General features: G+C 47.1%; 1 protein-coding gene across 3 annotated transcripts; it reads left to right on the forward strand.

Annotated features, from left to right (window-relative positions):
• CCDC134 (coiled-coil domain containing 134) lies at nucleotides 1-25007 on the forward strand. Of its 3 annotated transcripts, none has more exons than XM_019545036.1 (7): nucleotides 1-6; nucleotides 14142-14254; nucleotides 17893-18014; nucleotides 18510-18594; nucleotides 20177-20358; nucleotides 20624-20695; nucleotides 23108-25007. In XM_019545036.1, exons 2-7 carry the CDS (start codon nucleotides 14152-14154, stop codon nucleotides 23231-23233), a joined length of 690 nt encoding a protein of 229 aa, XP_019400581.1. In that variant the 5' UTR covers nucleotides 1-6; nucleotides 14142-14151; the 3' UTR covers nucleotides 23234-25007. The 3 variants fall into 3 exon arrangements, with proteins under 3 accessions (XP_019400581.1, XP_019400579.1, XP_019400580.1); XM_019545034.1 differs by lacking the exon at nucleotides 1-6 and adding an exon at nucleotides 4386-4447; XM_019545035.1 differs by lacking the exon at nucleotides 1-6 and adding an exon at nucleotides 9186-10565.
• Nucleotides 25008-25227: the final 220 nt, after the last annotated feature.

The following is a 25227-nucleotide window of genomic DNA, read 5'->3' on the forward strand; positions in this document are numbered from 1 at the left end:
GAGGGGGTGAAAAGCACCTTGTTCAAATTTGTGGATAACACTAAAATGTGGGGAGAAGTGGGCACACTGGAGGAGAGGGACAGGCTGCAACTAGATCGACAGGTTACAGGGGTGGGCGGATGAGAACAGGATGGGATTCAATACTGACAAGTGCAAGGTACTGCACCGAACATAGGCTGCCAATGTGGGGATGCGGTCAGGAAGGCTAACCGCACCTTGTCATGCATCCACAGATACATCACGAGCAGGTCCAAGGAGGTGATCCTCCCCCTCTATGCAACACTGGTCAGGCCTCAGTTGGAGTACTGCGTCCAGTTCTGGGCATCGCATTTTAAGAGGGATGTGGACAGCATGGAGAGGGTCCAGAGGAGGGCCACTCGCATTATCAGGGGGCAGCAAGGCAGGCCCTATGAAGAGAGGCTATAGGACCTGAACCTGTTCAGCCTCCACAAGAGAAGGCTGAGAGGGGATCTAGTGGCCTGTTACAAACTAGTCAGGAGGGACCAGCAAGCTATCAGAGAGTCCCTGTTCCCCCAAGCACTACTGGGAGTAACGAGGAAAAACAGCCGTAAGTTGACCGAGATTAGATTCAGGCTGGATATCAGGAGGCAGTACTTCAGTCAGGGCAGCCAGGATCTGGAACAAACTTCCAAGGGAAGTGGTGCTCGCATCTACCCTGGGGGTCTTCAAAAGGAAGCTGGATAATCACCTAGCTGTGGTCGTTTGACCCCAGCATTCTTTCCTGCCATGGCAGGGGGTCGGATTTGATGATCTGCTCAGGTCCCTTCTGACCCTACCTACTTTGAAACTATGGTAACAACTTGTCCCTTCTTCCCTGTATTGCAAACACTCTGGCGGGGGTTGTGTTCAGACAGGAATGTCTGACAGAATAAGCACAAGTCTAAGAGCCAGGGACTTCCAAGCGGTATGGTTTGCCCTGGCAGAGGATCCCACCGAGGTTGAGCAATTTACTTAAATTCTTACGTCTGCCTCAGCTCTTTCACTGCTATCTCATGCTTATGCTTGCTTGCCTTTACCTCAGGAGTGGCACAGAGATAGCTGAATGCTTGTACTTGGAAGACAACAAACCCTAAGAAAACACTAACTACCAGCCCTGGTGAAAAGGGCAGCAGGCATGTCTGATGACTCTGCCAAGCAGCACCCCCTGCTCTGCCTTAGCTGGAAACAGAGGAGATGGACCCTACTCCTGGCTGCAGCCTTCCCAGCTAGAGGGATGGGTTTCCCCTAGTCTTGACTGGAGAATAAATGAGTGAGCCTAGAGTACCTGCCTAGTTAAGTGATGACTCTTCTGTCTGGTTTTACCTTTTTGGTTTGTTTGTGCAGCACTGTCTCAGCTACTTAATGCCTCTGGGGCAAACCTCTTGACCCTGCAGGGGACTCTGCTCATAGTAGATGATGCTGTTATGAGTCATATGTACTGCAATATTTGGAAGGAATGTCTCTCACCTTTGAAGATCACATGAGAACTAATCCCCAAATATGTCTTTTCAGTAAACTCTGGTTAGTAATCAGCACCCACTGACTGGTAGGCGCAACCTTGGGGGTATTCCTGCCAGACTGCTCCATGCTGGGAGCTCAGGTTTTTACCAGAGTAAAAGCTGTCAACCTAGAGACCCTGTGGGGATTTCCTGCAATTCTTTTCTGTGTATGGAGGAGGGAATGAGTGACTTGAAGGGATGTCCTGTGGTCTTGCCAAGGCAGCTCCCTTTTTCCTTTTTTTTTTTTTTTAAAAGTGGTCCTCAGCTACCAGAGGGTTTCTGGATGCATTTGAAGGGTGTGCGTGTGTGTCTGAAAGTAGGTTTTCCTGCACACAGTTCATTTTGTTTTTTATTCATGACATTGGTGTCAGATGCCTGGGAGGAGTGGCAGTCTCTCTCTCACACATCAGAGACTAAAATAAGAGGCGGGACATGCAGAGAACTGAGAAATAAGAAACAGATGGAATAAGAGACCATTTCTACCTTTCATGCCAGGCATTGGTTTGGAGAAGGCTTATAACAGGAGTGATTTCTAGCCTGCTTTTGAAAGCTGTTCTGCTGTTGTTGGAAAGCCACCACAAAATAAAATCTTGGAATGTCCCTCTCTCTTCTTTATTTGTTGGCAGTTACTTTGTGGGAGTGAGCCATCTAGCACAGACTCACATTTATCAGTGCCCTGAAGGAGCTCTTGCCAACAGCACTAACTCCACATTGGGCAGCCCTGTCAAGGGACAGGTTCTTATTGGTGTGCTGCTGCCCTTTCACCCTCAAGCTGCTTGCGCCTTTTTTGGCTGATGAAAGTGCTTGATACTACTGCATTTCCCAAGTGGATCTGGGTGAGTGCTGTCAGCTTGTAGTATGGCAGTGGCTAAAGTAGATTGGGACAGGCGAGATTGCTCTCTCAGCCTGACCTAGGAAAGAAGAGGATCTTGGCACAAGACTTGTCTTACCCAAGCCAGTGTGAGAAGGAATTTAAGAGGCTCCCTTCTGCCTTTAGCAGGGAACTGGTTAACTCTGCCCTGGAGTCTCCTGTTGGAGCCTCTTGTTTCCTCTTGACAAGAGGAATTAAACAGAAGAGTTCTCTGCCTATGTATCACTTCTTCAGAACCGTGGTGACATGGAAACCTGTTATGATCTCCTAAAAATACCATGTACTCCGTGCATACTTGTTTCCTGTGACCTTCCACTGACTATAAAGTTGACTGCAGCCTCCAGCTGCCACCACTTGGCACAGACAAAGGTAGTTCTAGAAGGTCACCATCCATTGTATCCCCTCTCCTCATCCATGTGCACCTTGGAGCCCACATCCTCGACTTAGTCACAATGCCATCTGTCCAAGTGTGGCCTTAGTCACAAGTGAATCCTTTGCTACTGCTTCAGGTCTCTAAAACCCTCCCTTCCACATTCTTGTTCACTGATCACCTCATCTGAGATGTACAGACACCAGACCCACCCTTTTCCTGCTGCCTGCAGCTGTTACCCCATGGCGACCAGACCTAAGGGGTGAGTCTTTGGGGCAGGGGTAGATCGGGGGGGGGGGGGAGCGGGGTGCACTCATGCAGCCCCACTTTCCTTTTGATTCCTGCTCCACCCAAAGTTTAAAACCAACTGTTTGGCAGTGGCAGAACTTCTAGTCAGGCTGCAATGAGCGAGTTGCTTGACTGCAGGGCTCATCATCTACCCACTTCCTTCTAAACTCTTCATTCCACAGGTGATGATGATCTTTCCTTGTTAATGGTCTTGCCCTTGCACTAATCAAGCTAGCCTTTCTTCTGCCATTCTGCTGCCTGTTCACTGCTCCTGGATGTGAAGCTTCTGTTTCAGAGTCTCACAGATTTGTTTTTGAACTCATTTCAGTAAAATACTATTTATTTTTGTGTCAGTCTTAAGCTGAATAGTGCAGCCCTTAGCCCCAGCAGAAGAGGAAAGCCTCTATTTTTTTTTTTCACTGGGAGGAAAAAATGTGTTGCATTATATGCAATGAGGCATCTCACCCTCTGCCACCCCACTTTTCTCAGCATCCTAGATCAGAGCATGCTTCTCAGTCTCCCCTTCAACCACTGGCCTGACTTGACTGAGATGCTGTAGCTCTCCACGGTGAGGCCTTTTTAAGGCCTCAGTCCTACAGAGCCTGGTATAGATGGCAAACTGTGAGCCAGTGTCGGAATCAGAGATGTAAGGCTGGAAGGGACCTCAGGAGGTCACCTAGCTCAACCCCCTGTTCCAACCAGGACCAGCCCCAACTATCTCAACCCAGCCAAGGCTTTGTCTAGCCAGGACTTAAGAACCTCCAAGGCCGGAGACTGCACTGCCTCTGGGCAACCTGTTCCAGTGCTTTACTACCCTCCCAGTGAGAAAGTCTGCCCTAATATCCAATCCAAACCTCCCTTGCTACAACTTGAAACCATTGCTCCTTGTTCTGTCACCTGCTGAGAACAGCCCAGCTCCAGCTCCATGGACCTGGAGGCTGCTATCAAATCCTCCCTCACTCTTCTCTTCTCCACGTGAAACAAGCTCAGTTCCCTCAACCTCTCCTCATAAGTGATGTCCCCCAGCCTCTGACCCCTTTGTTGCCCTCTGCTGTACCGTCTCCAACCTCTAGCGGAGGTCCAGTTTCTGTAGTGGGAGGGGGCAAGCCTGAACACAGGACTCCAGATGTGGCCTCAGAAAAGAGGGGAAGAATCTGCTGGCAACGCCTTCCTCCTTGCGGGTCTTTTGGGGCACACCTGCCCCGTGGAAGCGGAGCTTTGCCCTCAGGCCGGGGGTTGCGGGTCGCGGCTCCACCCCCCCGCGGGCCCTGGGCAGCCCGCGCCGGCCTAGGCGGGGACGGGTGGCGCGCGGTGCATGCCGGTTTGCTGCGAGCCAGGCGGTCCAGCGGCCAGGAGGGGGAGGAGCGGCGGCGGCGGCGGCAGCAGCAGCAGCAGCAGCATGACAGCCTGGACGGGCAGGTGAGGGGCCGGGGCCGGGGCCGGGGCCGTTGGTCCCGCACTGTTCCGTTGGAGGCGGGGGGAGCTCCCGCTGCAGTGCCCAGCCTGCCCGCGCTGCCTGGCGAGGGGGATCCCGGGGGCTGGAGCGCTGCCCCCAGCCCTGCCGGTAGCGGGAGCTCCGCGCGGCCAGGGGTCTTGGCCTCTGCCGCTGAGGGGGCTGCAGGGGCGGCCCGAGACAGCTCCGGCGCAGGGAGTGGGGTGATTCGGGGCCCTGGCTTCCACCCAGGGGGCAGGCTTGGCACGGAGGAGCGGCTGGGGGCTCCTGGGCCGCCACCTCCTGGCCCTAGCCACGCTGGCCGCCTCGGCCTCTTGTGGGCTAAGAGCGAGTGTAGGAAGCATGAGTGACCCGTGCCTCCTGAAAATGGGGGGCACCCGCAGAAGCCGCCGGTCCTGCCGGGGGGAGGGGCACCAGCCCTACCGACAGCATCAGTGTCGGCACCCCCTACCAGTTGCCTATGGTAGGAAGTATCCGAAGTCTGGGGCTAAAGAGCCTGGGATGGAGGATGCTTGGCTGTGGCATCTGGGCGCATCCAAACTTCAACACTTGGGCTTGGGCCTGTGGGTAGGACGCTTGCCAGCGGTTTCAGGAGCATCTGAAGTCCCAGGGCATGAGCCTGGGACAGAGGATGCTTGCCAGTAGTAGTGCCTGGCTATGACAAGTATGCTACGCTGTACAAGGTGTTGAGAATGATTGAGCTTTGCCTGCTCAATCCACATGGTATTTGGGATGGTTGAGTTCTGCTTACCCGATATCTTTTGGAACTCATTTGGCTAATTTGACCTGGAGCACAAAAAATATTATTAATAATAATAAAAAAATCTATCTACCAGTGAGGATGCTTTGGCTGGGAGGACCCTTGGGGACTGTGGGGCTGCTTTTCTGACCCTCATCCTTTCATGTTTCCTCACAGTTTCACTAGGTGGGGTCCGCTGGCTCCTATGATACATTCAAGGGCTAGTGGGCACTGGCTGGTGTGCTCTGTTGATGTCTTGTCTCTCCCCAACCCCCCATGGAGAACTCGCTTTGAACTTCTGACTTTGTTCCTGCCCCTGTTTCCCTGTTTCCTTTTTAGTTGTGCCCCAAAATCAATTGGCATATACCCAAGAGACCCCGTGTCACACCGTAGCAGAGGGCAGATGCTGAAAGGGAGAGTGAACTGGGCATGACCAGAGTTTTTTCCCCACTTCCTCTCCCACTTACAGCCTCCACCATTTAGGGCCTAGGAAGTTCTGATTCAGATGGTGCCCCTCACTCATGTGCTCAATAGCGACTAATGCCCCTTTTCTTCAAGAATGCATCCAATCTCTTTTTGAACCTGGCTAAACTGTCAGTGTCCACAGCACCTGGTGGCAAGGATATCCACAGTGTAATGACACACTGTGTGGAAAGGAACTTCCTTTCATTAATTTTAAACTGCCTTCATTTTCTGGGCTTTAATTCTTAAAACTGGGCAGTGCCCAGGATCATTTGTTCTTTCTTACAAGGGTCAGTTTCTGGCTGCACCTGAGTCCATTATATTCTGGGCACGAAAGTGGTGTCCTGGTTCTGAAAATGCTGAACTGGATCGTCATGTTGGGTAAGCCCAGATCTGGTACCTTGTGTCTGACCACAGTGCAAGCTTAGGAAGGAAAGGGGAGGAATACCATTAAGAGGTGTCTGGGTTCTGTGTGAGCTGGTGTCCCTTGTAGTGGGTCAGGCCTTTTAGAGAGAGGCTTAAACTCCCTACAGTACTGTATCACAGTGGGGGAGGATTTATCCCCAATCCCATGCATATCTTGCCCCCAACCTTTCCCTCCCAGTTGCTGCAGGTGCTCAAGACGATGCTAAAAGACACTGAGGGCCATTCAGTTACTCTGGTATAGGACCTACCTTGTCTGACCCTGACAGATGACCCCTGCTTAATGTGTCCCCAGAGTCTATATGAGCATTCATGATGGTTTGATTCACATTTCTAGATTGCTTTGATCTCCCCTGCCATTCCTTCTCAGCATATCCCAATAGATAATCCCTCTGAAATGCTTAGGAGAAATGATTTTCTTTACTCTTTCTCCAGGGGAGGAAACGTGTCAGTTGTAAAAAAGGTTCTGATGCAGTCTGGCACTGGATTGCTTTGTACTTAAGATCTTGCTGTCTCACATACCCACACTCATGACCCCCTGTTACCATTATATTAAAATACAGGATACCAATTATAGGGGACTTCCCGCCCTTACATTGTGCGCTCACTGTTTTCCTCCTTTCTTCTCTCTACCTTCTGCTGTACGCTTTCTTTCTGTGCTCTTCCTCACCCTGTGTCCTAGGTTTTCTGAACAGGCAGGTCTTGTAAAGGACAAATGCTGATACCTGCCCAGATCTTTCCCAGCTGTATTCTGACAGGTTTATGTCCCCCTTGCGTGGCACTTGCTGCTGCGTAATTGATAGCATGCAGGGGACGGGTAGATGGCTGGACTTTTCAGCATGCAGCTGGTGCAATGTAAGCTAATCTGATTTCCTTGCCCTTTGGCCCTGCTTGATCACGTTCGGTTTCAGCAGCATTTATAGAGCAGTGCCTTCATCTTAGGCCTATCTCACACAGGCTTTAGTGCTGCTGCTGCTTCTCTTGTGTGGAACATAAATGACTAACATGCACAGAACCAGATTCATCCCTGGTGCACAAGAAGGCAGCCCTCTTGGTTTCAGTAGGAGCTCCACCAATTGACACCAACTGATGATCTGTCCCAGATTATTTATATAATCTACATGTTGTGTAAGGGGCTATTGAAGTAATTGTGTTTAAATATTCATGACTTGTTTTATCAGTATTATTTTATGCACCTAAAACGGAAAGAAGTTTGTCTCTCATGTAGTTTTTATCATTGATGTTTTCTGTGTGGGTTTGGGTTTTTTTTTTGCATTTGATGGTCAGGTTGGAGAAGGAAGCTAAATCAATCTCTTTCATAAAGGAGCAGTCTTGTGATAAAAGCTGTGGGTTCATGAGTCCTGGACTCGCTTCTCACCTTTGCCACTTATGCCCTGGGTGACCCTGGGGGGAGTCATTTCAGGCTGTCATTCTTAGTTCCCTGCATATGTGCGTAGCAGGGAGAGATTTACCGCCAGATAAATGTGTTATTGTCCCCACTTTACATTTCTGTCTCAGAGGGTTGCTGTGAGGATAAATACCCATGGGGAAGTCAGATTTTGAGAGACTTGGGTAACAGGGAATCAGGGACTTGCAAAATATATAGATAGCTTATGTACTCTCTTCTTTCTGGATGAAGTGTATTTTGGATTACTGCAAGATAAATTTTAAAGCTACCACTTCCCCCTACAAAAAACATTAAAACAAATGTGTTAACCAGTCACAAAGCCATGTCCAATCATTTTGGCTTCTGGGAAATGGAGAAACACCAGTCTAATGGGTTTTCTGCTACCTAAGCAGCTGGACAGAGCTGCCAAAAATATTAGTGGCAACTCCTCCCTATATATAAGACCATAGCACAGGTCTTTCCTCAACCTGGGCTTTTGGCAGAAGTTCTGTTTCAGCAGAAATTATTTTAGCAAAGCGAAAACCTGTTTGAAAATTTTCTCTTTTGTCTGATCCCTGAGTGGGGCCAAAGGGGAAAGCTTGCTAGAGAAAATGCAGAAGAACATCTATGCTTTCCATCCCATGTCCTGGCCTGGCAATCCCTCAGATTCTAACCTGCTTTCAAACCAGGTCAGCCAAAAAGATTTGGAATAGGTAGAACAGCTGTGTGAACCCCATTCTAGGAGGGCCATATCTACTCTCCAAACATGCTGAAGATGGTGGTTGCTGAGTAAAGGTGGGTTAGAATCCGATTTAACATTAGTATTAACATCAGTTTAGCTCAGCAATACTCACACTGCAGATCCTGCATCACTCTTAAGCTGGTCACCTTCAGCATACCAAAAAACACGTTATCAAAGGTGTTTTCTGCATGTATTAGGTAGGGCTTTCCTGCAATCGTGAATAATGCAACACGCGTGTCATCTGCCTCTTCAGGGTGAACTAATGTGCTGTAGTTTTTATTCTTTTGAACCAGAGCATTTTTGCACAATTCACCAAGGCACATGTATGCTACTGTGGTTTATGTTTAATGCCAAATGTTCACAGGGTTCCTGAGCCAGTTGGACCATCACTGATTTAGTTAAATTGGTTTTACAGCTTGTTACAGTTTTGGGGTAACTTCCCTTGTGTAGACAAGACTGGCATGCATGCACATGGTCATCAGAAAGTAACTGGGATTACTGGGGTGGAAATGTACCCACTAAGACTTCAGGAATCATCTGAGTGAGGGACTGATCTTTTAAAATCAGCTCCTTGCCATTTGCATCAAACTAATTTCCACCATCCTAGCTCTACACCCAGTGGTGCTCCCTCACCTCAGCAGATTCCCTTCATCTCTGGGGCCAGAAGGTCTGATCTGTGTGGATCCAGTCTTCTCAGAATCTTGTCTCTGCAGGAGAGTCGAATTGGTGCAGGGCAAGTGGCTGGAGCTGCACTGCTATGCGTTGCAGTTGTGCAGTCCCCACTTGTGTCATGTGCTGGACAAGGCTAGGGGAAACTGGCCTCTGGGTCCCTGCTTTTCTTACTTTTTACCCCTCCCCTTAGGGAATTGGTTAGTTGTTCGCAGCCTCAATTAGCTTCTCTTCTACCCGTGTCAGCTGCTACCTGTAGTCACTGTTTCATGTCAGCACTGCAGGGTAGAGACTGGCCACTGCTTCCGTTCGCCAGTGGTTCTCTGCCTCCCTTGAGAGGGATCTTGGGTGCTTCTTTGCCATTCTCCTCCTTTCATCATAGAAAACAAGGGTTTTTAATGCTGTGAACTGCTTCAAAGGAGCCTTTGTTTCAAGAGAGCTTTTGAGGAAAAAGCAGCTGCAAGCTCTGACCCAGATGATTCAGCCATGGCAGAACCCACCACGGAACCATTTTGGGCAGCAGAATGCAAAGTTTACAAGGCAGCAATCCTGTCCTGGGCTTTTCCGTAGACCGGTGCTGTCACTCACTTTACAGACTGGGCAAGAACCCCAGCAGACTGACTGGCTGACTCCAGCTGCGGCATGGTTTTCCCCCAGCTCCCTCTGACATCCCGTGGCTGTGGCGTTGCACATTCAACACCTGTGCCCGCTCTCAATGATATGCACAGGGGCACACAGAAGCTGGTGGCTGGATCCCAAAGCCAATGCTGCCAGTCCTGTGTTGGTCTGTAGGTTGTTCCTTTTCGTCTTGTAACCAAATTGGGCCTTGGACTGAGCTGGAGAGCCAAGGGCATTATCATTATGTGTGGAGAAAACTTTGCCATCTACGGTCTTATCAGAGAGGCTTGACCTTGGGGATGGAACACTGCACAGTGGCTTTTGAAATCTGGTGTCAGCTGGTGCCTCAGTTTCACCACCTGTAAAATGGGAATAATGATACTGACCTCTTTTGTAAAGTATTTTGTGATCTGCTGATGAAAAGCAGTGTATGGGAGCTGAGTCTTGTTGTATAATGTGAACACATTGATTCATTAGTATCTGCACTTGCTGCCTGTGGCCCTAGAGGTCTCTGAAATTAAGCAAAAGATATATACATTTTACTGCACCCTTCATGTTGCCTGATATCTTACCTTTCTGCTGAATGTTGTACTGTGCCTCTGAATGGGTTAGTCTGCTGTGGTGGCAATTCCAGGGGAGAGAAGTTTAGTTGATTGATTCACATTATGGGATTTAAGGCTACCAATCTGAATTTACTTACTCCACTTCTCCATGGAGCAGATCTTCTGCTTGGGAAGAACTGTCTTGTAGTGTTTGTTATGCTGCAGTGAGGGGTTTGGTGTAGTCAGGTATCAGCTTTCCTCTCTAGTGGTCTGGAACTGGTTTGGGGACAGGGCAGGGGCTATCTTGCAGGTACTGTTGCTCTCCAAATTTAATGTTGTTTGTGTTCATTTTCCCTTAGATAAGCAGAAGAAACTCTTCGAAGGAGTGGCTTGTGATGTCCCACGAGGAGTTCCTGCTGTAATCTCTTGGTTGCTGGCTGGCTTATTGGAAACCTTATCTGTCTGAACTGGCTGCTGTGGATCCCAGTGCCTGAATAACCAGGTAGCAATTTTTTTACACCTAAGCAGTCCTAGAACACATGCAAAGAAACCAGTGCCTGGAGAGGAAGCAGATATTTGTTTGTGCCAGGAGTTATGCACTCCTCTTACCTTGCCATGGTTCTCCATTGCTTCTTTCTCAGTTCACATCTGGCAATACTTATATTTAAGAATGTTAATTATGTGGGGAGATTACATAATTACACAACTATATAGGATATGTAACTGCTTCCCATGTTATGTACCTGTAGTGGCAGGATGGAGTGAAGTAGAAAACACCTTTTTTTCTGTATCTATCCTCCCTCTGCCAAAGCACAGTTCGTGTGATGGGAAAGGATGTTCCCGTTACAGATTTAGACCCTGGTTCCACCATTCTTCTTGTAGACCTCCACTGAAGTTGATGGGACTGTCTGCATGAAGTTTGTTGTAGCATTAGGGTCTTAGTGAGGAATATGGCTGCCAGGGTGCCTAATGCTACTCTATAGTGCTTGGTACCATTGTATTTGGAAACCTATACAGGCAACTCCTGTTTAACACTGTTTTGCCTAACGCTATTTTGCTATAATGCTCATTTTACATTGATACCTGATTCCATTCAGCAAGTTTTGTTATAACATTCATGGGCATTTTATGGGAAAATGGTTTTGCTTAACACTATTCTACTTAACACTCATTTTTTTGGGACTCAAGAGTGCTAAGTGGGGGTTGCCTGTATACTGTTTTGGACCTCTGAATTGTAGGCAGCTGCAAAGAGTGGGAATGTGTGCTCAAAAAAAGGAGTCAATGGATTAAAGGACATTTAACCAATTGAACCCCCTCTGCTGGATTTATCACTTTTCCATTTAAACTCTTAGATGACAAGGAGACTGTTTAGGCCATCCAAAGGCAAATGGACTTTAATTAGTTCTACTCTACTAATTAGCATCTTAACAGAAAAGAAAGGAACATATAAAAAGTACAAGGTACGGGTTTCCCTGCCAAGCCTTCCTTCCTCTATTTTTCCCAGTGGCCTCACAGGGCACAGTGGGAATAGATCTACATATTTCCAGATTTGTTCCTGAAGTTAGTATTTGGGGATCTGACTTTTATAGGCTTGGACAGTAATTTTAAACTTTTTAGACTCCAGGCAGCCCTCCATAACTTTTCTCAGTTTACCAGCACCACATTTCAGGAACTAGTTTCACTCTTTTTGTCTATGGAAAAAAATAGAGCAATTCTTCCATTATAAAGAACTCTGGGATTCTTATTTAAAATCTCTGGGTTTATTTTATGAATCCCATAATGGCACTAATATTCTGAAGCACCCTTAAAAGGCTCTCATGACATCCCAGAGTGCTGCATCCCTCTGGTTGGGCATTACTGGTCTAGGGAAAAGGGTGGAACAATTAAAGGAGGCTTTCCTTCGCTCTGAGGGTCCTGGAGAACCAGTTTAAACCAGTTCTCATTGGTCCAGGGAAGGTGTCAGACTAGATTTAAAACTCTGGGAAAGATCTGGTTCCTAAGAAGGAAGATTCCATATCTTCACCTGGTTTATTATTTTGGCCTTCCTAGACTGGAGGGTGCCCGTTAATCCTTAGGAGGATGCCCATTAATCCTTATGTTATTTAACATATTTTACGCTAAACGTAACACATTTTTTATGCCTTTCTTAGAGGCTTCTGGGCAGTTAGTTAAAGCCAGTGCATGAGTATACAGTTAACCATATTGTAGTACAAAGGTGATATACAATTAAGTAATTCTCTAAACACTATCAGTATGCCTACAACTAAAACTGTAGCATGCCCTTTACATGCAGTTTTGATTATAATGTATGTCAGCAGTCTGTGTCAGCAAAGTGGGAATTTAAAGAGTAGCACGTAAAACAGCAGGGAGCTGTGTTAAGAGTCTGATGAAAAGGAGATTAAGAAGGGGAATCCTAAGAGGACTGTGCAGATAATACCTTCAGGGAGTTAATAGCACAAGTCTAAGAGGCATAACAGCCTAACATGAAAAGTAAAACTTGGCAGGTGAGATGTTAGGAGGAAGTTCTTGTGAAAGTGATTTAAGCCACTAGGACAGAAGGCAAAGCTTAAAAGAGTAGATTAATTCAAACACTGACAAGGATAAGGAATTACTGATCTTGATGAGACCCCAGGCCTGTCTTGTCTAATATCTCTGCCTTCAGCTATGTAAACACTGGCACCTGATGTACCTTGCTTCCACCAGTAACTACTGGCTGCCACTTCAGATTATGGTGTAGCCCTCATTTCTCTTATCTGTAGATCTGGTAGAATCAGAATAATGGGAAAACAGGTGTGGAAGAGACTTCAGGGAGTTATCTAATCTAACCTCCTGCTCTGTCAGGATCATCCCTGTTAAACTTTCCCATACAAGTGTGTGGGTAACCTGCACCTGGAAACGTCCAGGATGAAGTACAACCTCTATAAGTAATCAGTTCCAGTGCTTAACCCACCTCATTGTAAATAAATTCTTCCTAATATCCAACCTAAATTTCCCTTGTTGCACTTTAAGACTTTTACTTCTTGTCCTATCCCTTGCTAACACAAAGAATAAACTTTGACTATCCCCTTTATAACCAACCTTCTGAAATTTAAAGACTGTTATCAAATCCCCACTCAGTCTTCTTTTCTCTTGATTAAATCAGCTAAGTTCTTCCAGAGACTAGCACTATATTACTCAGTTTAAGATCAAAGCAAAAACAAATACAATTTTATTGGTATGTACACTGATTTGCTAGATTCAGTTTACAAACACAACGAGCTAGGCAAAAATAGAACAAATATATTGTTTTATTACTCCTGTAATCGTGATAGTTAAATATACAATTCTTATTCAGATTTATTAAACGAAACCTAGCCTTCCGGAGTATCTTGATAGAGCATTCAGCACTTCATTGTCAGTCATTGCCACACCTGAATTAACGTTCATCTGAGTTAACATTACCACCTGTAAGTTTGTTTTTAGTTAGAACCAAAACAGTTTGAAGGACTGTGAAATGGAAAAGAGATATTACTAGGAATGGCTAACAGACAGTAACATGGCAGACGAAAGGATATTTTGATAATCAAACATCGAGACCATTAAAAAGGAGAGAGGGTTGTTAACGCTTGTGGAGTGAAGTGAGATTGACAGGAATCCAGTAGATGACAATGAGCCCTGAAGTCAGCTGATTCCCTCAGCATGGCCTGACTAGAAATGCTGCTGCCCCTGCCAGGCAGTTGGTTTTAAACTTTGGGTGGAGCAAGAACCAAAAGGGGGGGCCCCCCCCACTCCCTAGAACCACCCCTGTTCCTAGACTTCGAATAATTTTTGTTGCTCTCTTTCCAAAGTGCTCTGCCCAAAATTGGACCCAGTACTCTAGGTGAGGCCTAACCAGTGCTGAATAGAAGTCAGGAGTTAGAAAAGGGAAGGGGGAAATGGGAACAAGGAAGTTGAGAAAGCAGGTATTCTTCTGTAAAAGGATCCTGTCTCCTAGGGAAGCTATTTTGGACCAGACGTCATTGGTGGGTTTTGTGGCTGGGGCATGTTGGGGAAGATTGTATGTCTCATTTAGTTTGTGAAGTCTTTTGTTCCAATCCAGGACTGTAGACATGGATTTTCTATGGGTTGGCGCCTTTGTGTTCCTCCTAGTATTGTCCAAGGGCAACTCTTCAGACACAGAGAAGCAGAGGACAGACTCTGGCTTGGAAATCTGTATCCTTTTTTGTGGACCTTTGCTATGTGTGAGGGTGAGGAGAACTAGGAGAGAGCTCTCGGTATTATGAGGATTAAACACCAAGGAGGAAGAGGTGCTAATTAGGGCACTTGAAGGGGTTATAATCAAGGATAAGAAGATGAAAGTGAACTAAGGACAATGCAGATTGGATAATGGCACTTATTTTATAGGAGTGGAATAATCTCCCAAGAGAGGTGGTGGAAGCAGCATCAACTAGATCCTTTAGGCTGAGCAAAAGAATGGAGAAAGCACAGCGTGGAGCAGGTAGCTAAAGATGGGTGAGGAACCAGAGATGAACTGTAAAGTCGACTCTGTTATTGTACTTGCACCAGAACTGCTGAGCTGCTGCTGCCTTGCTCTTCTGCAGAGAGGATTTAATCAGGTTTATGGGTTTAGAGTCACAGAATCATGGAAAAACAGGGCTGGAGGGGACTTCCATAGGTCATCTACTCCAACTTCCTGCATGAGGCAGGATCATTCTTATCCAAACCCATTGTCTGACCTGTTAGCAAACCTACATACAAGTCATAATACCGTAACCTGCCACAGATAAAGCAAGAGTACAACAGCAGTCAATGTTCTGCTGCTGCAGAGGTAGATAAAATACATTGGAGAGATCCAAGAAAGAGGGCCATGGCCCTTTGGTACAGAGGAAAGCAAAACCTCCCACAGTCCATACCAATCTCACCATGGGGTAGTATTCCTTCCTGACCCCAAATACAGAGATTGTTCTGACCCCGAGTAGAGGGGCAAGATCCTTTAGCCAGGAATCTCTGCATTTAAGTCCCAGGAGGACCACTGGCACACTCCAGTCAAAATCCCCAGCCTTTGCTGCAGCCCAGTGCCTCTGAGGGAGGCAAATCCCTCCCACAACAGCTGTAGCAGCAGGAGGGGGAAAAAATCCTTCCCAGTCCCATGTGGCAACCAGCCAAGCCCAGAAGCATAGGAAAAACCCACAGTAGAACAAAGAGGTAGCTTACTCCTAGATCATCTCTGACCAGTGCTTGTCAGACCTTTAGTTATGGAGATTTCACAGCTTCCCTAGGCCGTCTATTCTACTGCCTCACTGGTCTAACAGTGAAGAAGTTTTCCTGATATCCAGTCTGAATCTACTGTGCAACTTCAAGCCATTGGTTTGCAACCTACTCTCTGCAGCAAGTGAAAAAGGTGTTTTTCCTCATCTGTATAACAGTCCTTCAGGTATCTGTAGATTGCTGTCATGTCCCCTCTACTGATTTACTTGCATGCTGCCTGCATCCCTTTAGTGTTTTATCAGGACAGGGGGCAATTTATCAGCAGGACACATACATTTATGGAGCACAGTATTCCTTTCTGCTCATCGCCCCTGCTGCACTGGGATTGAGTATGCCTCTTAATGAGAACATCTTGGTGCCCATAAAAATGATCACTGGGTGAAAGCAACTTTGAACTAAAAGTTTAACAAAGAACTATGCGGTAGCTGAGAGTAATGGCTTAGTGCTCAGGGTTCCCTGTTGGAGTGGCTTTATTGTACATGTTTCACTCAGCCTGATTTACATCTTTTTTGTGCTTATCATTCCTAGAGAGTCAGGTAGAAATAGCAGCAAGCACAAATTCTGTTTGGTGTGGGCCAGTGTCCTCTGATGAAAGGTTAACCAGACAGGTATGTCTGAGATGTTCAAAGCCCACCACATATGTGAGAACTTAGAGGTTGGAGATTTTATGTAAGGTAGCTGTTGAGCAGCCATGTGAGACTGAATACACCTAATCTCATCAGCTCTTGAAAGGTAGGCAGTCCTGGTTGTGGCTGGTAGTGCTTGGATGGGCAGCCATTTTGGAATGCCAGGCACCACAGATTCAAGCCAAGGCATTGTGTCAACCCACTTAGAAAATTGTAAATCAAGACAATTAACTGAATGATAAGGCTGCATTCAGCTGCATTGTTGATCCTGACCTGATGGATGGCAAGAAAAGAAAAGGGTCTGTTATCAGTCCTTCAGTTACATCGGTTTACAAATACACATTTCTAATTGTATAAGGGCTTAGTAGTAATTACTCTCAAAGGGTTGTCTGGCTTAAGGGGTTGCTGAAAGCCTCCTCTTGTCACTCTCTGCTGTTCTGCTGTGATCATAGAATCACAGAAGTAGGGTTGGAAGGGACCTTGTAGATCTTCAAGTCCAACCCCCTGCCTGGGCAGGAGAAAAAACTGGGCTCAAATGATCCCAGGTAGGTAGGCATCAATCCTTCTCTTAAAGACCCCCAGGGCAGGAGCCAGCACCACTTCCCTTGGAAGTTGGTTCCAGATCCTAGCCGCACTAACTGTGAAGTAGTTCTTATGGATGTCGAATCTAAACCTACTCTTCAACAACTTGTGGGCGTTATTCCTTGTTATGCCAGGGGGTGCTAGGGGAAACAAGGTCTCTCCCAAACCCTTCTGGTCCTCCCTAGTGAGTTTATAGACTGTCACCAGGTCCCCCCTCAGCCTTTGCTTGTGAAGGCTGAACAGGTTCAGGTCCCGCAGTCTATCATTGTAGGGTCTGCTCTGTTGTCCCTGGATCATTCGGGTGGCCCTCCTCTGGACCCTCTCAATGTTGTCCATGTCCCTCCTGAAGTGGGGTGCACAGAACTGGACACACTACTCCAGCTGTGGCCTGACCAGTGTGGCACAGAGGGGGAGGATCACCTCCTTGTCCCTGCTAGAGATGCACCTCTGGATGCACGACAAGGTCCGGTTAGCCCTGCCAACCGTGAGCTTGCATTGTCGGCCCATGTTCATCTTGGAGGTAGTAATGACTCTGAGATCCCTTTCTGCCTCCGTGCTCTCAAGAAGGGCGTTTCCCATCTTATAAGTGTGCTGCTGGTTGCTACTGCCCAAGTGCAGCACCCTGCACTTGTCAGTATTGAAGCGCATCCTGTTTTTGCTAGCCCGCTGCTGTAACCTATCCAAGTCTTGCTGCAGTCTTTCCCTTCCTACTAGCATGCTTACCTCACCCCAAATTTTGATATCATCAGCGAATTTAAACAGTGTACTTTTCACCCTGTCGTCCAACTTGCTGATAAAGAAATTGAACAGCACGGGCCCAAGGACCGAGCCCTGTGGGACTCCGCTGCCCACTTCTCCCCAGGTCGAATATGACCCATCCACCACCACCCTGAGTGCGACCCTTCAGCCAATCTGCAGTCCATCTGACTGTAGGCATCAATGCCACAGTCGCCCAATTTTTTTAATGAGGATGGCGTGGGAGACGGTGTCAAAGGCCTTGCTGAAGTCCAGAACTGCTGAATCCAGATGAATTGGCTCAGTCAGTTGCATCCTGTTTTCATGCACCAAAAAGGCCCCAGGAATGGCTTTGCTGCTTTGGGTAGTGTTACTTCCAGGGCACTGCATGAACCAGCATCCAAGAGCGTAACCTGTGCTTTGGGTAAACTCAGCTGGGAATGGTTGACTTTGGAACTGCAAGAAGAAAAACAACTTACAAGCACTTAAAAATCAGTCATGGAGCTTAGCCCAGCACCTGGGAAAAGAGGAGGTGGCATGTCTGTGGGAGGCTTTCAAGAGAGCCCCAATGTTGTGTGCTTACGCTGCAGTGGGAAGTGGGGTTCAGTGAGGCATGTGGTGTCCTTGACAGAGCTGCAGATAAGAAGCTGTTTGAAGTGAAGCGCAAGGACCAGATGAATGCACTGAAGAACCTGATCGAGCTCAATGATGTGAACCAGCAATATAAAATCATTGACATCATGCTGAAGGGGCTCTTTAAAGTGAGTGTTGTCTAATGAGCACAGCTACTCTGCCTCCTCTAGGGCTGGGGTTACTCTTTGGTTGCCTTCTAATCATGGATGTGGGTTCCCAACCTTTGACTGAGCAGAGAAGATGACCAGTATAGCTTAATTTGAGTATGCGTTCCCAAGAGCGTGTCCCCATCTGAAGTGTTCACTGCAATAGGAGTGTCAAAGTGGGAGCAGGAGAGCACAGGTAAGAGATGTAACAATAAAGGCCTATAGGGCCAGTAAAAGTGAACTGCAAGGTTAGAGACTGCTCCTTGGGTCATGGTAGGTAGGAGGAGATGGAGCAGTGCATGGAAACAGGGTGGAAGAGTTGGAGCACACTGCAGTACCAAGCAAAATACACACCAGGGATAGAGAAAGAGAGGTGATTGGGGCCTAAGAGGAGGCTGGAGCTGGCAGAAAAGCTGGGGCAGGTAGGTCATCTTGGGGATGGATAGAATAACTTGAGTTCTCTTTCTGAATGTTCAGGTGCTTGAAGACTCGCGGGCAGTCCTTATAGCTGCAGATGCACCCCCCGATGGGCCCTTCCCTCAGGATGAGAAGCTAAAGGACGGTAGGACTTCAACTTCTAGTCCTGGTTTCCTTTTCCATTACTCTCTTAGCTTTCTCTCCCATTCTGATTTGCTGGTTCAGATGGGCTCAGTGCAGGGGAAGCTGTCTGAAATCCCTTCGCTTCTGTTAGACAAAGTCAGACTACATGATCTAAGGGTCCATTTGGCCTTAAACTTCAGGCCAAATTTCTTTCTCCTGCCTATTTCCCCTGCTTTGTGCATCATTCTTCCTGATGTTCAGAAGGTCCTGAAATGGGAATCGAGCCCAGTGATTCTGCCTGCTACAAGGGAAGCAGAACAAAATCTGCTGCTGTTTCTGAATGGCCCATGGAAAGAGAGTGCCTGCCTCTTTTTGTCTAGTTTGCAAAGAGAGCCCTAGAAACCACAAAGACAGATTAGTTTTGCATCCTGTCTCCAACAGTCAGCAGTGCCAGGTGCTTCAGTGGAATGTGTACAACTTTGCATAATGCACCTCTCTGTGGAATACCACATACTATGTCTGGTGGGGGGAGAAACTTCTTCCTGAGCTTAGCTAATGGCACATTTATCACGTGAAGGATGAGGACTAAGAGCCCTTACAATGCCATGAATACAGGAACCTCAGACAATTTCCATGTCTTGGAGCTGTTGTTGACTAATAATAGCTTCTGAAAAAAATCACACCCCAAGGATGGAAGATGACCAGGCCTATGTCGTCCCTTATCCTTCTACCTGTGTTTGTGGATGGTTGGCAGGTTGATATATGAGGGAACAAAGGCCTGACTGCAGAGAGATGTATGCAGGTCCTGCTGAGGGAAACATTCTGATTTCTAGTCAGGCAGTGCTAAAGGAATCAATGAACTTCATGGCTCATTATCATCTACTGAATTCCTGTCAGTCTTGCTTCCCTCCACAAGCATTAACAACCCTGTCTCCTTTTTAATGGTCTTGATGTTCGATTATCAAAATATCCTTTTGTTTGCCATGAGACAACTGACTTGGTTTTAAAAATGCGGCTGAATGATAACAAAGGACAGGATGGCAGGGCAGCAAAATAACATGCCCTAACACCAGGGTCTGTGATGTCAGACAGTAATCTCCCAAGGGTGGGTGGGAAGAGGTAGAGACTGCATCACTGGTATTTTTTAAAACTAGGTCTGGGCACAGCCTCTGGGGAATTTAGTGTGGTGGTTTATCCTGCATTAGGCAGACTGAAGGGGAAGGAGACAAAACTGCCCTTTCTTCCATCCCCACTCCCTGTTGGTTGGAATGGGAATGATCTTCCACGTGGCTTATTAGAGTCAGCAGGAAGTGCTTTCAGTCCTGGACTTCGTGAGGTTGTGTCTGCTGCTTGGGAAAGGAGAGCAGGCTTTGCCACGCTTGTTGTGGTGGAGTGTGAGCACTTGCCTGGACCACAGATAAGGAGTCCTAAAGTGGGACTGTCATGAAGTCCTTTGGCAGCTTCTTGGGGAGCCTCTCCCTCTGCTCTGGCCAAGCAGATAAAGGCCATCCTGAGCACCTCATGGCTAGCAGGTGACCTCTGTCCATTTCTGTTTAAAAGAACAGGGCTAGTCTCCTGACTGCCATTGTGACTCTGTTCCTTAGCATATTCCCATGTGGTAGAAAACACTGCCTTTTTTGGAGATGTGGTTCTACGCTTCCCCAAGATCGTGCACCATTACTTTGACCGCAACTCCAACTGGAACAACCTGATCCGCTGGGGGATTGGCTTCTGCAACCTGACGGGAGTGTTTAACCAGGGCCCCCATTCCCAAGTGCTTGGACTGGTAAGACTGCAGTTATTCTTCCTGGCCCCTGCCTTGTCCCATCCTCCAGGGCAGAGATGGCCAGAGGGGGAAGAAAGTGCATGAGCACAGCTGCTGAGTCAGAGAAACGGGGAGAGGAAGGTTGGATGGAATTGAGAGGAGAGAAGCAAGTAAGAAAGAAAAGAAATCAGGGTGGGGAAGAGGAAGGAATTAGAGATGTGGGTTGCTACAGTAATACAGAGTGAAAGATGCTGCTATCCAGCTCTAGTATTGTTTTGCTCTGCAGATGGCTCAGGAGCTGGGAATTAGTGAGAAATCTCCAGATTACCGGAATCCCTTCAAAACTGACCATTCTGAGGTAAGTTGGTAAAGCCAGGATGAGTGTGCTTCCTCCTTCTCCTTTTTAACTGTACTCTAGGCATTGGGTTAGGAGTAGAGAGGCCAAAGGTGAGGAACTGGCCAAGTGTGGGGTGAAGTGGTAGGGAGGGGGAAAGGGGGAGAAGTCAGAGCTTACTTCAAACCATTTTAAGTTTGTTCACAATGGCAGTGGGTGGCCAATCCCTTTCCCACTTCCCCCTGATAGCTGTGACAGCTGCCCCACCCTACAGAACTTTACTGCTCTGACTGAAGGAGGTTTATTCCACCTGTTGCTGAAGGCAGAGATGCACTGAACTTGGGAAATGGTAGGTCTGTATGCCCTTCCATTTATCTCCAACTTTGCCCTTAAAGTCTTCACAGTGGGCCCCACTTGTCCTTTGGGGTGCAGCTCTTCCCAGAGCTTATTCATACCATTTTTGGATGGCCAGGAGAGGGACAATATCCTGAGAGGAGTTCCAGGAGAGGAGTCAAACAATCTAGAGTAATGACAGCACTGGGTAGGGATTACTTAGAGAAGCTAGGTGCTTTCAAGTCAGCAGGGCTGGACGGGATGTACTCGAGAGTACTGAAGGAATTGGCTGAGGTAATTTCAAAGTTGCTGGCTATCCTCTTTGAGAACTAGTGGAGGTCAGGAGAGGTTCCAGATGATTGGAAAAGGGCAACTATAGTGCCCATCTTTAAGAAAAGGGAAGCAGGAGGATCTGGGGAACTACAGACTAGTCAGCCTTACCTTGATACCAGGAAAGAACGTGGAGCAGGTGTGAAGCACCTAAAGGAGAACAAGCTGATCAGGAACAGTCAGCATAGATTCACCAAGAGCAAATCATGTCTGACCAACCTGATTTTCTTCTGTGATAAGGTGACAGGCTCATTGATGTGGTGGGGAGGGGAGAGGATGTGATATACCTTGACTTTAGCAAGGTGCACTGTTTCCCTACGACATTCTCATTAACAAGATAAGGAATTACAGGCTAGATTAAAGTACTGTAAGATGGATACTCAGTTGGCTGGATCATCACGCTCAGTGAGTAGTCATCAATGGCTCAATATCTACTTGGGAAGGAGGTATCAAGTGGGGTTCCCCAGGGGTCTGTTCTGGGTTTGAAGTTGTTTAGTATCTTCATTAAAGATTTGGACAATGGGATCAAGTGCATGCTTAGCAAATTTGGAGATGCCACCAAGTTGAGTGGAGTTGCAGATATTCTGGAGAGTAGGGTTGGATCCAGAATTACCTAGATAGCTTGAAGGAATGATCTGCAATCAACCAGATGAGATGCAGTGAGGACAAGTGCAAAGTCCTGCAGTTTGGTGGAATAATTGCACACACAAATACAGAGTGGGGAATGACTGGCTAGGCTGCAGCACTGCAGAGAAGGACCTGGGGTTACAGTATATCATAAGCTGAATATGAGTCAACAGTGTGCTCTTGTTCCAAAAAAAAGCTAGCAGCACACTGGGTTGTAGTAATAGGAGTGTCACTTGCAAATCAAGGGAAGTGATTCTTCTGTTGTACTGTATTCAATATGGGTGAGGCATCAACTGGAGTTGTATGTCCAGTTTTGAGCCTGAGATTTGATGAAGAATATGAACAGGATAGAAAGAGTCCAGCAGAGCAACAGAAAAGATTAGGGACCTCAGAAGCAAGAGTTATGAGGAAAATATGAAAGACCTAGGGTTAGTTAGTCTGGAGAAGAGAAGACTTATGGGGGGATTTTATAACAGTCTTTAAATACCCAAAGGATGATTACAGAGAGGATGGAGATGGGCTTTTCTCTGTGGACAGGACTATGAACAAAGAACTCGAGGTGCAGCAAAAGAAATTTAGGTTTAAGATTAGGAGGAACTTTCTGACAATGAGGGTGATCAGGCATTGGAACAGGCTGCCTAGAGAAGTTGTGGAATCTCCATCCCTGGACATTTTCAAGAGCAAGTTAAACAGACACTTAGCTGGGGTGGCTTAGTCAGGTACAATTCTGCCTTGAGCAGGGGACTAGACTAGATGACATTGTAAGGTCCCTTCCAGCCCTACTTTTGTGATTGGGTCTTCAAAATGGGGACTGTAGTTCCTGTTCTCAGAAGTATTAGGACTTGATTTGTCTCTTCCTTGACACCTGATTTAAAGCCCTCTGGTGTCAACCTGTTAACCTCAGTGTGCTTCGTATCAGGCCTTTAGCTGGAAGTAAATCCTTTGAAATCAGCCAGGCTATCACAGGGGTATGTGTGCAGAGAATCTATCACTCTGTGTACTTGGAGGCTTAATTAAGTAGTTGGGAACAGGGGAGGAGATTGTAGGGGAGGGCAAGGGGAGGGATATTCTGAGACCTCTGACTTGCTACAATTGTATTTCCCTTTACTTCCATGCTGCATACCAAGCTTGTCCCTCTACTTGCAGTTTTTTCCTGGTGCGGACACATTCCAGAAGGCCCTCCGAGAGGAAGAGAAACGCCGAAAGAAAGAAGAGAAAAGGAAGGAAATCCGCAAGGGGCCCCGGATCTCACGCTCACAGTCTGACTTGTAATGATGGGACCCACCTCATCACTGGGACCCCTGCTGGCGGGAGATGCAGCAAGTGGAAATGGAGTGTCTTACCCCCTCAGCAGCCTCAGGAAAAGGCCGGGCAGTTCACCTTTCATCTGTGCGGTGATTTTTTATTTTTGTTTTTTTTCCATGGTGTATCAATAAGGACTGGATTGAATCTTGACAAGGAACTGGGTGGAAATCCTGGCCTTTCAGTGCAACCCCTATGAGAAAACTCTTTGTATAAACTGGAATACAGAGGGTCTGGCAGAGAATGTTTGTTGTGTGTGTGTGCGCCCGAGGGATTTGCTGATGTTAAAGGTGTGAACCTGTGGAGTTGGGGTGGGACTATACTGGTACTTGCTCCCTCGAGCCATAACTTGGAGGGGAAGACCCCAGGACTGTGTTGTGAGCTGCATAGTTATACCTGATATCTGCCTTTCTGGAGAGTGGTAATGCCTAACAAGGTGTGTGGTGGGACCAGATACCCATCTGCTTCATGGACCTTCCATTCCTGGAGAAATGTAATGCATTTGTAAATGTTAAACAACCCCTGTCTCCCCCAGGAAAAGGGGGGCCGGCAGTGAACCAAGTGGCTTTAAAGGCAGCATTGCTTTTGTGTATGTTAGTTAGCCAACAAGTTCCTCCCCCTCCAGTTACACTAAATCTCTGTGGTGTTGCACTCTTCCTCAGCCAACCAGACCTCTCATCTCCAAGTGGCTGTTTTATTAAACAGAGCTTATTTTTATAAGGCCATTGGCTGATTTGGATTTGAGAGAGCCAACACAGCTGATCCTAAATCCACATTGTGTGAAGGAGCCTGTGTTCGCAGAGCTGCTAGGGGAAGGTTTCCCAGAAGGGTGGGGATAGAGGGGAGTGGGATGCTGCCAGGTTGGCAAGGACAGGCTGAGAGGGCTCACAGGAGGGTATTGTCATCATTAGGTGTCCAAACAAAAGACCTGGGGTAAAGATTAAGCATGGACTTTTAAAATCAAAGGCAGCTTTTGATATTGGTGACTAGCAAGGAATCAATTTGGGTTTCAAGTCTCAACCCAGTTCATGGCAGAGGGGTGCCCACATCATAAACAATATTGCCACTGGTATACAGGGGTGCTCTGGCCAAAAAAGCCAGAGGAATAAGCTCTGGAGACTGAACTCTTTTCTCACAGTACCTCTGGAGAGCCCTTCAGGCTCCAAGTCTGAGGCACTTTGCTGGGGAGGCAGGGGGAAGTTTTATGTGAAATGTAATAAAAGCTGAAGAGGGGTTTTTTGTCTCCATGGCTACTGCTTTGACATCTTGCACCCTTCGTATATTTTGGGTTGTGGGTTTTTTGGGTTTTCTTTTTTTCTTTTTGAAAAACTTTTATTTTAATACAGCAAAATAAAAGATACCAGCCCACACTATCACCAGGGTAGGCAACTCTTCTGCTGTGGAAATGCTGGGAAGAAATGGAAGCCAGTGACTGTACTTTAAAACACTGGCTCTTTGCTTTGGATCAGGCAACTGATGGTTGATGTCACCAGCTGATCAGAGGGACCAGGAGTTCACTGTTACCAACCAGCTACCTTGCTTGCTCTGGAACAAGCCTGTTCTTTTGGTCATTCAGCTGTTTTGCACAGTTAAGCATACTAGAAAATATCTGGTTTCTGCCCCATGTTCACATTCTCTTTCATTGGTGAGGCAAGGGTTTTCCACTCAAAATCCAGTGCTGGTTGCCAGTGAAATGATTTTGGTGTATCTCCACCATATCCCCAGCAGACATTCATGTACAGCACAAAATCACCACACAATTTGGCACAAGTGGTTACTGCTGCTTGGAGTCTTAGGACTGGAATAGCAAAGGAATATAGGGTGCATAGGTCAGGAACTGAGGGAGCTGCATCTGAGGAACATCCGCCTGCTTCTAGCTAGTGCAATCTGCCTTCACTAGCTCAAGCACTAGAACCCAACAAAGTCACTCTCTTCATCCAGGTCTGGATTTTTTTTGTTGCATT

The sequence above is a fragment of the Crocodylus porosus genome, unplaced genomic scaffold (genome assembly GCF_001723895.1).
Source record: "Crocodylus porosus isolate Cpor-Errol unplaced genomic scaffold, CroPor_comp1, whole genome shotgun sequence".
Taxonomy (NCBI): Eukaryota; Metazoa; Chordata; order Crocodylia; family Crocodylidae; genus Crocodylus; species Crocodylus porosus.

Bases quoted from the DNA above. Each gene is read 5' to 3' on its own strand.
- CCDC134 (XM_019545034.1), top strand. From the start codon at position 4,428: ATGACAGCCTGGACGGGCAG. The intron at 4,448-14,141 runs GTGAGGGGCCGG...GTTCCAATCCAG, and splicing joins ATGACAGCCTGGACGGGCAG to GACTGTAGACATGGATTTTC. The intron at 18,015-18,509 runs GTGAGTGTTGTC...CTGAATGTTCAG, and splicing joins TGCTGAAGGGGCTCTTTAAA to GTGCTTGAAGACTCGCGGGC.